Raw genomic sequence first — 16,708 nt, 5'->3', positions numbered from 1 at the left:
GTGCTTCTTCCACTGCCTTCAATTCCTTTAGATTTGAGGATCTGGTTCTTATGTTCTGGGACCATCATCCTTGGAAGTAAGACTCCTCCACCACGGCTCCCCTACCTCTCAGACTGGCATCGATTCGGTACAAAGTATTTTCAGAGGAAGCTGGTCCCAGTTTATTCCCCGTCTCAAGTTCCAGTAACTCAGCCACCACAAGAGGGACGATTTTACGAGTCCTGGAAGTGGAATCCTTTTTGACAGATTGTTTGGATACTTCCTTGCGTTTACCAGGACGTATGACTGGAGGATTTCTCGTATGTGCCTGTGCCCAGGATACCGCCTGAATACACGATGTCAGGGACCCCATGATAGACATGGCGTCCCTCAGAGTCGGTGCCCTTTGCTCTCTGAACCGGATAATTCTCTGACGAAGGTCTGATTGACGATCCTCGGGAAGAAAAGACGTCCTCTTTTCCGAATCTAAGAGAATCCTCAGGAATTTTTTCCTTGGGGAAGGATGAAGGTCCGACTTCTGGAGAGTCGGGATTCAACCTAGGAATTCGAGCATCTGCAGGGTCTTTGATACATCCTGGTTCAGCCGGGATACCAATGGAGCAGATCGTCTAAATAAGGAACAATGCATATTCCCTGAAGACGGATAGAAAGGACTGCTTCCCTCATAATTTTCGTAAATACTCTTGGTGCCGGGGATACGCCAAATGGGAGGGCGTTGAACTGGAGATGGCTGATCCCCTGGTCGTGGGAGACCGCGAACCTCAGGAACTTCCGGTGATCCGGATGAACTGGGACATGGTAATAAGCGTCCCTTAGGTCTATCGTAGCCATCAGCCAGCCCTGCCCAATAAGAGGGATTGCCGATTTTACTGACTCCATCTTGAACCTGCGGTATCTGATGTAGTGATTCAGGGGGTTCAGGTTTATGATAAGCCTGTGCTTTCCGGAGGGCTTCTTCACCAGAAATAGGCAGGAGTAATGTCCTCTGCCAATTTCCTGTTGGGGCAGGTACGAGATTACGCCTTCCCGTAATAGATCTATCTGAAGAAGTAGAATCCTTTGGAGACTTGGAGACTGTGCAGGGGTGACTCTTAAACAGTGGGGGGGGGGGTTCGAACTCCAGTTTCAGGCCAAATTGTATAGTATGCAGGATCCACTGGTTCGAGGTCGTGGCCTGCCATTGGGCGAAAAACTGAGTGAGTCGACCCCCACCGGGGAGTCACTGTGTCCAGGGGTTGCTGTTGCTGAGGGACAAGGATGTTCTTCCCTCTACCCCCCTGTGGGTAGCTCCATCGTCCCTTCTTGCCTTTCCCTCTGAACTCCTTCTGGGAGGACTGCTCTCGTGGGAGACGAAAAAACTGTCTCTTGGCGACTCTCTGCTCGGGTAGCGATTTCTTTTTGTCGGAAGCCTTTTCGAGGATGTCATCCAAGACTGGCCCGAACACGTGGTGCTCCTGGAAGGGGATGGCACAGAGCTTTGTCTTAGAGGTGATATCACCTCCCCATGACTTCAGCCAAAGGGCTCTTCTAGCCGAATTTGAAAGGACTAAGGACCTTGCTGCTACCCGCACCGTTTCTGCCGAAGCATCGGCTAAAAAGCCCGTTGCTTTTTGGAGGAGCGGAAGGGAATCTAATTTTTCTTCTCTGGGAGTACCTCCCGAGAGGTGTTCCTCTAACGTACGAAGCCAGAAGAACAATGATCTGGCGACGCAAATGGAGGCTACATTTGCTTTAAGCAAGTTCATAGATGCTTCCCAGGATTTTTTAAGGAGACTTTCTTTTTTTGCGATCCATTGGATCCTTCAACTGGGAAGAGTCCTCAAAAGGGAGGGACGTCTTTCTAAACACTTTAGAGTTGTCACCATTGAGGGGAAAGCAGTTTTTTTAGTTCTGAGGGTACACCAAGTGCTTTCTCAGGGAAGGACCACTCCTGAACTATCAGATTTTGGATGTTCTCGTGAACTGGAAAACCCTTCCTACCTCTGGGTTTCAGCCCCCCAAACATCTCATCTTGGACTGAGAGCTTCACTTCCTCCTCCTCAACCCCCATGGAATTTCTCACCGTGGAGACCAACTACTCCATATCCTCAAGAGGATAAATAGTATTTTTTGCATCGTGTTTGGAGGTGGATGCGGAGCCCTCATTTTCCCAAATGTCCTCTGACCCTGAGGAACGGACTTCTCCCGAATCTGAATCGACTTCCGTAGGTGCCCTTTTCCTCTTTTTTGGGGGAGGGCCCTGGGTCACCGGGGTCTGGGCCGCCATGGAGGTCTGAACCTCCTGTTTAATGAGAGTTTTTATGCTGTCAAACAGGGAGGGCTGTTCAGTGCGCAGAATGTTTTGCGTACTAGGTTGGCACAGCTTTTTATAATCAGAAGGGAACCTGGCACCACAGATGCCACATTTGCGGGGCCTTCTTGGGGCAGAGGCCTTCTCTTCCTGCAAGGTGAGAGAGAAGGTTTACTCAGACCCGTGCCACCAAAGTTTGACAGTTAAGGGACCGGCCCCACTACTTACAGTAGGAGGGGGAACGCTGGGCTCCGCAGTTGCAGCAGTCGAGGACTTGTCACTGTCCATGTCAGCACCAGTCACAGTACAGACACTCTGCGTTTACCTGGAGTCTGTGGCCCCATTATATGGGCATTGCAGCGTTGGTCGTTTCGTGCCCCTCCTTCCTCCTGGTCAGGAACCTGTGGCCCGAACCCTGCTGCTATCGGGTTCCCCGGCGTGCGTCCCCATCCCGGGAAACGCCGGAGAACGCGAACCGGAAGTGCGCGCTAACGTCACTTCCGGTTGGAAGCATACCCCTCCAACGCGCTCGCGGCCCCGGTACAGCAGCGCTAGGAGGAAGGAGGAAGCCGGGGAGCTAACAGGAGGACCCCGGCCGCACTACACCGCCCCGCTTTACCCCAGAGGGCACGGGAGGGGCAGACAAGTCCCGAGTAACACCGGGAGGTGGAGACAGGAGCAGCGACATGGAGGAGTAGAGGCGAACCCCCCGACCTCGGCTGCCCAGCGCTGTAATTATCTAGGAGCTCCGCTCGCTGGCCACGGCAGCCCCTCTGTATCCTCTTCATGCCCCACTGGGTGACAGGAAAAACACTGGAGGTAGCAGGAAGGGGAGGGTTATTTAACCTCTTTGTGTTACCTGTCCCCCATTAGCGCGGGGAGACATCCTCCAAGGTGACTGTCGTGGAAGGTGACTGGAGAAGAAAGCCATTTCTCAAAGATATCCATAAAAAGTGTTGTTTAAAGTTTTCAACAAGCCACCTGGGAGACACACCAAACATGTGTAAGAAGGTGCTCTGGTCAGATGAAACCAAAATTGATCTTTTTGGCAACAATGGCAAACGATATGTTTGGCGTAAAGGCAACACAGCTCATCACCCTGAACACACCATCCCCACTGCCAATCATGGTGGTCGCAGCATCATGGTTTGGGCCTGCTTTTCTTCAGCAGGGACAGAGAAGATGGTTAAAATTGATGGGAAGATGGATGGAGCCAAATACAGGACTATTCTTGAAGAAAACCTGTTGGAGTCTGCAAAAGACCTGAGACTGGGACGGAGATTTGTCTTCCAACAAGACAATGATCCCAAACATAAAGCAAAATCTACAATGGAATGGTTCACAAATAAACGTATCCAGGTGTTAGAATGGCCAAGTCAAAGTCCAGACCTGAATGCAATTGAGAATCTGTGGAAAGAGCTGAAAACTGCTGTTCACAAACGATCTCCATCAAACCTCACTGAGCTCGAGCTGTTTGCCAAGGAAGAATGGGCAAGAATTTCAGTCTCTCAATGTACAAAACTGATAGAGACATACCCCAAGCGACTTGCAGCTGTAATCGCAGCAAAAGGTGGCGCAACAAAGCAATAAGTTAAAGGGGCCGAATAATATTGCACGCCCCACTTTTCAGTTTTTGAATTTACACAAAAATTTAAAATAACCAATAAATTTAGTTCAATGTCACAATTGTGTCCCACTTGTTGTTGATTCTTCACCAAAAATTTACATTTGGTATCTTTAGGTTTGAAGCATGATATGTTGGAAAAGGTTGAAAAGTTCCAGGGGGCCGAATACTTTCGCAAGGCACTCTACATTACACTGCTCAGACCCAGTTTCTCATTTGTTTCATTGTGCATTCTGTGCATATAAGGGTATGACCGCCCTGTTTCTGAGTTGGAAAATCCATCCTGTCTGGCCTATACTATTACTGGTGGTTCAGTCCCTCTGTCCTTGTTCACATTTACGTCACTTGACAAGTGAAAAGGTTTTAAATACAAGAGTTAGGACTGTCCCACAAGGGTTGCCGTGACGTGGCGGGATGGCTTCTACATTATTTTGATCAAAATTATGTTAACTAAATACCCTTATTATCACTATTATTACTACCTTCATGCAATTTTTGCAATATATTTTTTTACTTTTTTATTCCAGGATATTTGTTTTGCTTTTGGTTTTCTCTGTGTAAAGGTCATGTGTTCATATGCAATTACATTTTGCATGCACATTAATTTACTTTTTCTGCTCAGACCCAGTTTCTCATTTGTTTCATTGTGCATTCTGTGCATATAAGGGTGTGACCGCCCTGTTTCTGAGTTGGAAAATCCATCCTGTCTGGCCTATACTATTACTGGTGGTTCAGTCCCTCTGTCCTTGTTCACATTTACGTCACTTGACAAGTGGAAAGGTTTTAAATACAAGAGTTAGGACTGTCCCACAAGGGTTGCCGTGACGTGGCGGGATGGCTTCTACATTATTTTGATCAAAAATATGTTAACTAAATACCCTTATTATCACTATTATTACTACCTTCATGCAATTTTTGCAATATATTTTTTTACTTTTTTATTCCAGGATATTTGTTTTGTGTTTTGCTTTTGGTTTTTTCCCCATTATGTAGACAGGGGCAAAATTGTTTGGTGAATTGGAACACGCGGGGTTAAAATTTCGCCTCACAACATAGCCTAGGACGCTCTCAGGGTCCATACGTGTGACTGTGCCAAATTTTGTGGCTGTAGCTGCGACGGTGCAGATGCCTATCCCGGACATACACACACACACATATACACACTTGAGCTTTATATATTACATTATACTCCAGAGCTGCACTCACTAGTCTGCTGGCGTAGTCCTGTGTGTGTACATACATTACATTACTGATCCTGAGTTACATCCTGTATTATACCCCAGAGCTGCACTCACTATTCTGCAGGTGGAGTCACTGTGTACATACATTACTAATCCTGTACTGATCCTGAGTTACATCCAGTATTATACCCCAGATCTGCACTCACTATTCTGCTGGTGCAGTCACTGTGTACATACATTACTGATCCTGAGTTACATCCTGTATTATACCCCAGAGCTGCACTCACTATTCTGCTGGTGCAGTCACTGTGTACATACATTACTGATCCTGAGTTACCTCCTGTATTATACTCCAGAGCTGCACTCACTATTCTGCTGGTGCAGTCACCCTGTACATACATTACTGATCCTGAGATACCTCCTGTATTATACTCCAGAGCTGCACTCACTATTCTGCTGGTGCAGTCACCCTGTACATACATTACTGATCCTGAGTTACCTCCTGTATTATACTCCAGAGCTGCACTCACTATTCTGCTGGTGCAGTCACCCTGTACATACATTACATCACTGATCCTGAGTTACCTCCTGTATTATACCCCAGAGCTGCACTCACTATTCTGCTGGTGCAGTCACCCTGTACATACAATACATTACTGATCCTGAGTTACCTCCTGTATTATACTCCAGAGCTGCACTCACTATTCTGCTGGTGCAGTCACCCTGTACATACATTACATTACTGATCCTGAGTTACCTCCTGTATTATACCCCAGAGCTGCACTCACTATTCTGCTGGTGCAGTCACCCTGTACCTACATTACATTACTGATCCTGAGTTACCTCCTGTATTATACCCCAGAGCTGCACTCACTATTCTGCTGGTGCAGTCACCCTGTACATACATTACTGATCCTGAGTTACATCCTGTATTATACCCCAGAGCTGCACTCACTATTCTGCTGGTGCAGTCACTGTGTACATACATTACTGATCCGGAGTTACCGCCTGTATTATACCCCAGAGCTGCACTCACTATTCTGCTGGTGCAGTCACTGTGTACATACATTACTGATCCGGAGTTACCGCCTGTATTATACCCCAGAGCTGCACTCACTATTCTGCTGGTGCAGTCACCCTGTACATACATTACTGATCCTGAGTTACATCCTGTATTATACCCCAGAGCTGCACTCACTATTCTGCTGGTGCAGTCACTGTGTACGTGCATTACATTACTAATCCTCAGTTACATCCTGTATTATACTCCAGAGCTGCACTCACTATTCTGCTGGTGCAGTCACTGTGTACATACATTACATTACTGATCCTGAGTTACATCCTGTATTATACTCCAGAGCTGCACGCACTATTCTGCTGGTGCAGTCACTGTGTACATACATTACTGATCCTGAGTTACCTCCTGTACTATACTCCAGAGCTGCGCTCACTATTCTGCTGGTGCAGTCACTGTGTACATATATTACATTACTGATCCTGAGTTACATCCTGTATTATACTCCAGAGCTGCACTCACTATTCTGCTGGTGCAGTCACTGTGTACATACATTACATTACTGATCCTGAGTTACATCCTGTATTATACTCCAGAGCTGCACGCACTATTCTGCTGGTGCAGTCACTGTGTACATACATTACTGATCCTGAGTTACCTCCTGTACTATACTCCAGAGCTGCGCTCACTATTCTGCTGGTGCAGTCACTGTGTACATACATCACATTACTGATCCTGAGTTACCTCTTGTATTACACCCCACAGCTGCACTCACTATTCTGCTGGTGCAGTCACTGTGTACATACATTACATATCCTGAGTTACCTCCTGTACTATACTCCAGAGCTGCGCTCACTATTCTGCTGGTGCAGTCACTGTGTACATACATCACATTACTGATCCTGAGTTACCTCTTGTATTACACCCCACAGCTGCACTCACTATTCTGCTGGTGCAGTCACTGTGTACATACATTACATTACTGATCCAGAGTTACATCCTGTATTATTCCCCAGAGCTGCACTCACTATTCTGCTGGTGCAGTCACTGTGTACATACATTACATTACTGATCCTGAGTTACATCCTGTATTATACCTCAGAGCTGCACTCACTAGTCTGCTGGTGCAGTCACTGTGTACATACATTACTGATCCTGAGTTACATCCTGTATTATACCCCAGAGCTGCACTCACTATTCTGCTGGTGCAGTCACTGTGTACATACATTACATTACTGATCCTGAGTTACATCCTGTATTATACCCCAGAGCTGTGCTCACTAGTCTGCTGGTGCAGTCACTGTGTACATACATTACATTACTGATCCTGAGTTACATCCTGTATTATACCCCAGAGCTGCGCTCACTAGTCTGCTGGTGCAGTCACTGTGTACATACATACATTACTGATCCTGAGTTACATCCTGTATTATACCCCAGAGCTGCGCTCACTAGTCTGCTGGTGCAGTCACTGTGTACATACATTACTGATCCTGAGTTACATCCTGTATTATACCCCAGAGCTGCACTCACTATTCTGCTGGTGCAGTCACTGTGTACATACATTACATTACTGATCCTGAGTTACATCCTGTATTATACCTCAGAGCTGCACTCACTAGTCTGCTGGTGCAGTCACTGTGTACATACATTACTGATCCTGAGTTACATCCTGTATTATACCCCAGAGCTGCACTCACTATTCTGCTGGTGCAGTCACTGTGTACATACATTACATTACTGATCCTGAGTTACATCCTGTATTATACCTCAGAGCTGCACTCACTAGTCTGCTGGTGCAGTCACTGTGTACATACATTACTGATCCTGAGTTACATCCTGTATTATACCCCAGAGCTGCACTCACTATTCTGCTGGTGCAGTCACTGTGTACATACATTACTGATCCTGAGTTACATCCTGTATTATACCTCAGAGCTGCACTCACTAGTCTGCTGGTGCAGTCACTGTGTACATACATTACATTACTGATCCTGAGTTACATCCTGTATTATACCCCAGAGCTGCGCTCACTAGTCTGCTGGTGCACTTTCTGTGTAAACACGTGCCCTGTGTAGTATATACCAGAGCGGACATGACAGGTCGGCCAGTGCTCGCACACAGGTCACAGATGGTCTGGGCCTCTGGCCGTTATGTTCGCCCTTGCAGCACTCCCGCAAGCAACATTACCGAATTTGACAGCCGCGTCCGCCAGACACCGGTCCCACTTCCTCCCGAGCTCGGACTCCGACATTTTGACCTAGCAAACAGTGCAGAGCAGACAGCAGGGAGACGACAAGTCTCGCGAGGACTCCTGTGTGCCGCCCTAGTAAACGACGTGGGATGTCGCGAGATCAGGCCTCCGCCTGTCGCTTCTCTGTAGTCAAGGTTACCCACTGTCTGACTTATCACGTGCTCCTGACCTTGGACGTTTGAATAACTTTATTGCTAGTCACACAACGTTGTGCGTTCTGTGGTCACATGCTGCTCCTGGCTTTAGGGGAAGGGGAAGGGGAAGGGACCTGTTTCCCTGTCAGCACACGGGACGTTTTCGTTTGCCCCGTATTTTCCTGCTCCCGGACGCTTCCTTGTTTTCTGCTGGATGAGTTATTGTTATTTTCCCACACATTATGACGAGGCTGAAGTTGGTTTATTATTCGTCAGTTTCTTATTCGGCAATTTTTTCCTTTCTTGTTTTTACAGGTTAACAACAAAAAATAAGCAACACAATAGTAAAAAAAAACAATGCAGTGAGGTGCCATGATGTGGATACACTTAAAATCAGCTAAAAAATTATAAAACTGGCAATAAAATAGGCATCAAAGTGTGCACCAAAGGGCGTTAATGAAAGGGTTACATGACTTTGGGACACCGATGTCACACTATGAATACACAGAGAGTGATGCCCTGCTCCAAACCCAGGTCCCTCCAGCCTGGCCCAAATGGGTTCTTGGCACCAGAACTGGCATCAAAGTGGGCACACAGTCGATTTTCACAGATTTGAATAAGTAACTGATGTTTTTAAGGGGTTAAATCACTTTAGGCCACTGATGTCACACTATGAATACACAGACAGTGATGCCTCGCATCAAACCCACGTTCTTATAGCCTGGCCCAAATGGGTTATTGGCACCAGAACTGGCATCAAAGAGGGCACACAGTCGATTTTCACAGGATTGAATAAGTAACTGATGTTTTTAAGGAGTTAAATGACTTTGGGCCTCTGATGTCACACTATAAATACACAGATAGTGATGCCCTGTATCAAATCCAAGTCCCTCCAGCCTGGCTCAAATGGGTTCTTGGCATCAGAATTGGCATCAAAGTGGGCACACAGCCAATTTTCACAGATTTGAATAAGTAGCTGATGTTTGTAAGGGGTTAAATGGCTTTGGGCCACTGATGTCATACTATGAATTCACAGATAGTGATGCCCTGCATCAAAACCAGGTCCCTTCAACCTGGCCCAAATGGGTTACTGGCACCGGAACTGGCATCAAAGTGGGCACACAGTCGATTTTCGCAGGTTTGAATAAGTAACTGATGTTTTCAAGGGGTTAAATGACTTTGGGCCACTGATTTCACACTATAAATACACAGATAGTGATGCCCTGCATCAAACCCAGGTCCCTCCAGCCTGGCCCAAATGGGTTATTGACACTAGAACTGACATCAAAGTGGGCACACAGTCAGTTTTCACAGATTTAAATAAGTAACTGATGTTTTTAAGGGGTTAAATCACTTTAGGCCACTGATGTCACACTATGAATACACAGACAGTGATGCCTCGCATCAAACCCACGCTCTTATAGCCTGGCCCAAATGGGTTATTGCCACCAGAACTGGCATCAAAGAGGGCACACAGTCGATTTTCACAGGTTTGAATAAGTAACTGATGTTTTTAAGGGGTTAAATGACTTTGGGCCACTGATGTCACACTATAAATACACAGATAGTGATCCCCTGCATCAAACCCAGGTCCATCCAGCCTGGCCCAAATGGGTTCTTGGCACCAGAACTGGCATCAAAGTGGGCAGTCGATTTTCAAAGAATTGAATAAGTAACTGATGTTTTTAAGGGGTTAAATCACTTTGGGCCACTGATGTCACACTATGAATACACAGACAGTGATGCCCCGCATCAAACCCACATTCTTATAGCCTGGCCCAAATGGGTTATTGGCACCAGAACTGGCATCAAAGTGGGCACACAGTCGATTTTCACAGGTTTGAATAAGTAACTGATGTTTTTAAGGAGTTAAATGACTTTGGGTCACTGATGTCACACTATAAATACACAGATAGTGATGCCCTGCATCAAACCCAGGTCCCTCCAGCCTGGCGCACATGGGTTCTGGGCATCAGAATTGGCATCAAAGTGGGCACACAGCCAATTTCACAGATTTGAATAAGTAACTGGTGTTTTTAAGGGGTTAAATAACTTTGGGCCACTGATGTAACACTAAGAACACACAGATAGTGATGCCCTGCATCAAACCAGGTCCCTCCAGCCTGGCCCAAATGGGTTCTGGGCATCAGAATTGGCATCAACGTGGGCACACAGCTAATTTTCACAGATTTTAATAAGTCACTAATGTATTTAAGGGGTTAAATGACCTTGGGCCACTGATGTCATACTATGAATTCACAGATAGTGATGCCCTGCATCAAAACCAGGTCCCTTCAACCTGGCCCAAATGGGTTATTGGCACCGGAACTGGCTTGAAAGTGGGCACACAGTCGATTTTCACAGGTTTGAATAAGTAACTGATGTTTTTTAGGGGTTAAATGACTTTGGGCCACTGATGTCACACTATAAATACACAGATAGTGATGCCCTGCATCAAACCCAGGTCTCTCCAGCCTGGCCCAATTCGGTTCTGGGCATCAGAATTGGCATCAAAGTGGGCACACAGCCAATTTTCACAGATTTGAATAAGTAACTGATGTTTTTAAGGGGTTAAATGACTTTGGGCCACTGAAATTACACTAAGGACATACAGATAGTGATGCCCTGCATCAAATCCAGCTCCCTCCAGCCTGGTGTAAATGGGTTATAAGCACCAGAACTGGCATCAAAGTGGGCACACAGTCGATTTTCACAGGTTTGAATAAGTAACTGATGTTTTTAAGGGGTTAAATGACTTTGGGACACTGATGTCACACTAAGAATACACAGATAGTGATGCCCTGCTTCAAACCCAGGTCCCTCCAGCCTGGCCCAAATGGGTTATTGGCACTAGAACTGGCATCAAAGTGGGCACACAGTCAGTTTTCACAGATTTGAATAAGTAACTGATATTTTTAAGGGGTTAAACGACTTTGGGCCACTGATGTCACACTATAAATACACAGATAGTGATGCCCTGCATCAAATCCAGCTCCCTCCAGCCTGGCCCAAATGGGTTCTGGGCATCAGAACTGGCATCAAAGTGGACAAAGAGCCGAATGCTAGTTTATTTTCCCATGCTGCAGAGTTCATCGCAGGTCATGCCGGCAGGGAGGGCAGACTCAGTGACGTCACCGCTAGTCTCTGGAGCTGTGCTGGCATCATCTCATTCATTCACCAGTAGTTTGCAGCCGGGGCGGTCGCGTCTTAGCACCGCTCCTGGTTGCAAACTGTATTTTCCCGATATGGATTACTGCATGGGACAGAACAACGGACAGGTATGGTATATTGTTTTTTTTTTTTTTTTAGTTATTACAGGAGAACGAGGGCGTCACATGGATTAGCTGGATAATAAAGATGAAAAACTGTGTTGTGTTTTATTTCATTAAAAGACTTTATTCTGGCTGTGTCTTTATTGAACCTGTAATGACTATAGGATTAGTAATGGATAAGTGTCTTATTGACCACCACTCCATTAGTAAACCAGGCTTGATGTGACCTTACAATACAAAGGTTACATCAACCCCCAAACAATTACCCCATATGCCACCACTACAGGGCAGTGGGAAGAGAAAGGCTAAGTGCCGGAATTGGCTCATCTTACAGATGCGCCATTTCTGGGGGGCTGTGAGCTGGTATTTGTGGCTAGGGGGGGTCAATATCCATGGCCCTTTCTAGGCTATGAATATCAGCTGTCTGCATAGCCTTTTCTGGCTATTAATTAAAAGGGGAGCCCACGTCATTTTTTTGGGGGCCCCCCTATTTTAATAGCCAGTAAACGCTAAATACAGTGTGTCCGTAAAGTCGTGGTGCACTTTTGACCAGTCACTGGAAAGCAACAAAAAAACAATAGAAATGTGAAATCTGCTCCAAATAAAAGAAAAACTCTCCCAGTTTAAGGCTATGTGCACACATAGTTTTTTGGGTGTGCAGATTTTGGAGAGAAAACCGCAGGTAAATCCGCAGGACTTGCGGTTTTACCCTGCAGTTTGACACCTCATAATGGATGAGGTGTAAAACTGCAGCGTTTCTGCACCAAACAATTGACATGCTGGGGATTGTAAACCGCAGCAAAACCGCGCAGAAAAATCTGAAGCATGTGCACAGCGGTTTTTGTTTTCCATTGAATATAAAGGTACTGTACAACACAGCAGAATTTGCTGCGTTTCCGCAGAGCCAAAACCGCTGCGGAAACGCAGCAGATTTCACTACGTGTGCCCATACCCTCATGCCTATTCAGTGAAGTTAGATGTGGGCGCCATTTGCCGCCCTACATACATCCAAACGAAAGCTTATGGTTGCATGATGTCACAGATCTGGGAGACAGCTTAAATGAGTTTGTGTTGTTTGTTTCTTGTTATCTCTCCTCATGAACAGGTCTGATATGATTGGGCCAGAGAAAGGGCGCCAAAAGTGCACCATGACTTTACGGACACACTGTATACATGTCATGATCTCAGTGCGGGTTTGACTCGCACACATGGGGTTAATGTCTGGAACCAGTGCTGATGACTGGCATTTCTGGGGTTAAAGGTTGTGATCTCAGTGCAGACTCTTACCTGCACACCTGGGGCTATGATTGTGGCCTCTCCCTGGTTCTGGGAGAGGCTTCTTATAGCCTCAGGACGCTCTCATCCCTGTCAGTTACACTTTCGCCCTTGGCATTGTGTGGTGACCCCTGAGTGTGTTTGTGCTGTGTTCTGGTTGCTTGATAATCTGTGTATGACTCGGTCTGTTCTCTGGATATTGCTTTGGATTCTGCTTGGTACCTTCTATGTCTGTTTGGTTTTGACTTCTGCTTGGCCCTGACTATCCGTTCTGTCTCATCCCTGGTACTTTACTGATATCTCTGTGTATGACCTCCATTTTGCCTGACTCTGAGTATTTCTTTATAGTGTCCTGCGATCTCTGAAAGCAGGACGCTAAGCCCCGCCCCCTTGCAGTCACATGACCGTAGGTCCTGTGACTGCTTGCTAAACTTCAGCATCCACAGGTCCTTTGTATCTGTACTTTCCGGCTGTACCTGACCCCGGGCCCCCCTACAGTGCGGGTGAGTCCCTGCTCAGCGGAGGCTGCACGCCGGCGCTGACAGGATCCTGACATTATAACTGACCGTTAAGTTTTTGGGTTTTTTTTTTTCTTTCTCTGCTGATAAATATGGATCCCATACAATCTCTTGCTGAGCAAATGAAAAATCTGAGTCAGATGTTTCAGGGTTTATCTCTGGAGCAGCAAGCTCTGGCTCGTTCTCAGCAGCAGGTTTCTGAGACAGTGCGGGGAGCTTTAGCTGCTGGGTCTCTGGGGGCTGGGGCGAGTGATGTTGTTTTGGTGTCCCCAGAACCACCTGTTAAACTGCCTGATTTCTTTTCTGGGAACAAAAAGGAGTTCAGGGTCTTCATGGAGGGGTGCAAACTCTTCTTTAGTTTGAGGCCACGTTCCTCAGGGGACGAAAGGCAGAAGGTTGGGGTCATTATGTCTCTATTAAGAGGGTCCCCACAAGCTTGGGCTTTCTCCCTTCCTCCCACTGCACCTGAGAGAGTGTCTGTGAATGCGTTTTTTGAGGCCCTCAGGCACATATATGATGAGCCGGACCGAGTGCGATTGGCAGAGGACATGGTGATGAGTGTCTGTCAGGGGAAACACTCGGCTGAGTGGTTTTGTACAGAATTCCGCTGCTGGGCCGCAGAGGTATCTTGGGACCACGACGCACTCCGAGGACTCTTTCACAGAGGCTTGTCCGAGCGGTTACAGGATGCCTTGGCATTAAATTGGAAAAGGGAGTGTTCTGATTGTCCATCCTCAACACGGTCGACGGGAAACGACTAGGTCTGGGTAGTCAGCGGGGAGACTACTCAGACCCTCAGGTACCCTTTTCCTCATTTTCTAAGGTGTTTCTTCATGTGGAACTGTTAGTGGACGATTGTTGTTTTCCCTCTACAGCTTTCGTGGACTGCGGATCATCCATAAATCTCATTGACTCCCAATTGGTCACACGCTGTAAGATAGGGACAGTTAGACTTAAGGTTCCGATCAAAGTGGTGGCCATTGACTCCTCCCCCCTCACTAAAGAGGGAATTCTCTTTATGTCTGACTTGTTTTTGCTCAAAGTGGGCGCTACCCATGTGGAAAAATTAAGTTGCTTGGTTCTGGACAATCTATCAGCAGGATTGGTGTTGGGCATGCCCTGGTTACAACGCCATAACCCAGTCATTAACTGGAAAACGGGGGAGATTGTTCAGTGGGGGTTTAATGATTCAATGTTATGTGATAAGTCTGCACTATTGGTTGAACCTGTTAAATCTGTGTCATCTGTCGAGCTGAAAGGTATTCCAGAGTATCTGAAAGAATTCGAAGATGTGTTCTCTGAAAGCGAGGCCGAGACGTTGCCGCCACATAGACCCTTTGACTGCGCTATCGAGTTAGTCCCGGGGCTAAATTGCCTAAAGCCCGTCTGTTTAATTTATCTGACCCTGAGCGCTTGGCCATGAAAGATTACATTGCTGAGAGTCTTCGCAAAGGACACATACGTCCCTCAGTCTCACCTGTGGCAGCAGGGGTTTTTTTTGTAAAGATAAAAGATGGTGGTTTACGTCCCTGCCTCGATTTTCGTGAGCTCAACAAGATTACTGTACGAAATACGTACTCCCTTCCGTTGATTCCCGATTTGTGTAACCAACTTTCAGGGGCAAAATGGTTCTCCAAACTGGATCTTCGGGGGGCATATAATTTGATAAGGGTCCGGGAGGGGGATGAATGGAAAACCGCGTTCCTCACGTAGGGACTGTTTGAAAATTTAGTCATGCCGTTTGGTCTTACCAATGCCCCAGCCATATTTCAGAATTTCATCAACGTGGTATTCTCGGATCTCATTGGTCGTTTTGTTGTTATTTACTTAGACGATATTCTGATATACTCTCCCGACAGTCAATCTCATCTGAATCATGTACGAACCGCTCTCCAAAGACTGAGGGAAAATCATCTATATGCCAAATTGGAGAAATGTGTGTTTTTTGTTCAAGAATTGTCTTTTTTGGGATTAATTGTGTCATGTGAGGGTTTTCGCATGGACCCCAAGAAGGTGCAGGCCATTGCAGATTGGGTGCAACCCCGAAACCTTAAGGGTCTTCAGTGCTTCTTGGGGTTCGCCAATTATTACTGCAAATTTATTCGGGGGTTTTCACAGGTAGTCAAACCACTCACAGATCTTACTTGTAAAGGTGCGGATGTGAGAAACTGGTCCTCGCTCGCAAAAGAGGCCTTTGCGACCCTGAAAAGAAGCTTTATGTCTGCTCCCGTGTTAGTACAGCCAGATCCGTCCAAACCATTCGTCGTGGAAGTGGACGCCTCTGAGGTGGGGGTGGGGGCGATGTTGTCTCAAGGGCCTGCCACTCTAACCAACCTCAGGCCATGTGCTTTCTTTTCCAAGAAGTTCTCTGCTGCGGAAAGAAATTACGACGTAGGCAATAGAGAGCTTCTTGCGGTCAAATTGGCGTTTGAAGAATGGAGGCACTTTTTGGAGGGGGCCAGTCACCCGGTTACAGTGATCACCGATCACAAAAATTTGTCATACATTGAGTCTGCTAAAAGACTAACGCCCTGACAGGCCCGTTGGTCACTTTTTTTTTCCTGTTTTCAGTTTACGATTACATTTCATCCAGGGTCTAAGAATGTCAAGGCTGACGCCTTATCGCACAGTTTTCAGCCGGTGTCGCCCCCTGAGGCACCGTCCTCCATTCTTCACCCTGGGGTTGTGATAGCAGAGGTCTCGTCTGAATTGGAACGGGAGATTCAGGGGGCCCAGTCGCGGGCCCCGGCGGCCAAGCCGGAGGGGAAGTTGTTTGTCCCAGCACAACTTCGCCTGAAACTCTTGCAGGAGTTCCATGAATCCAAGCTGAGTGCTCACCCTGGTATTTCAGCCACGCGTCTGGCGGTGGCTAGGATCTTTTGGTGGCCTACCCTTGGTTCGGACATAAAAAAATTAATTGCTGGTTGTGGGGTCTGCGCTCATTCTAAAAGCTCTCATAGCCGGCCGGCAGGGGAGCTGATGCCCTTCGCAGTGCCCGAAAGACCATGGACTCACTTACACATGGATTTTGTTACCAATCTCCCTCCATCTAAGGGTAATACAGTGGTATGGGTAGTGGTGGACAGGTTTTCTAAGCAGGCACATTTTGTAGCCCTGTCGCACTACCGTCAACTGAGACGTTGTC

General features: G+C 46.8%; 1 protein-coding gene across 3 annotated transcripts in view; it reads right to left on the bottom strand.

Moving 5' to 3' along the window:
- Positions 1 to 16,708, bottom strand: part of MICOS10 (mitochondrial contact site and cristae organizing system subunit 10) — a 90,633-nt gene that overhangs the window by 23,748 nt on the left and 50,177 nt on the right. Inside the window, exon 1 of one of the 3 annotated variants that reach the window (XM_073570334.1) lies at positions 8,301 to 8,522. The exons of 1 other annotated variant lie outside the window; for it this stretch is intronic. In XM_073570334.1, the coding sequence (XP_073426435.1) occupies positions 8,301 to 8,364 (64 nt within the window). In that variant the 5' untranslated portion in view covers positions 8,365 to 8,522. Of the gene's footprint in view, positions 1 to 8,300; positions 8,523 to 16,708 lie in introns of those variants that run through there. One more of the 3 variants, XM_073570335.1, reaches the window with a different exon arrangement.

Source organism: Dendrobates tinctorius, unplaced genomic scaffold (assembly GCF_039654945.1).
Source record: "Dendrobates tinctorius isolate UK_male_01 unplaced genomic scaffold, ASM3965494v1 ptg000028l, whole genome shotgun sequence".
In the NCBI taxonomy this organism is placed as follows: Eukaryota; Metazoa; Chordata; class Amphibia; order Anura; family Dendrobatidae; genus Dendrobates; species Dendrobates tinctorius.
Note: the sequence above shows the minus strand (reverse complement) of the source record. Positions and strands in the feature narration are given on the sequence as shown.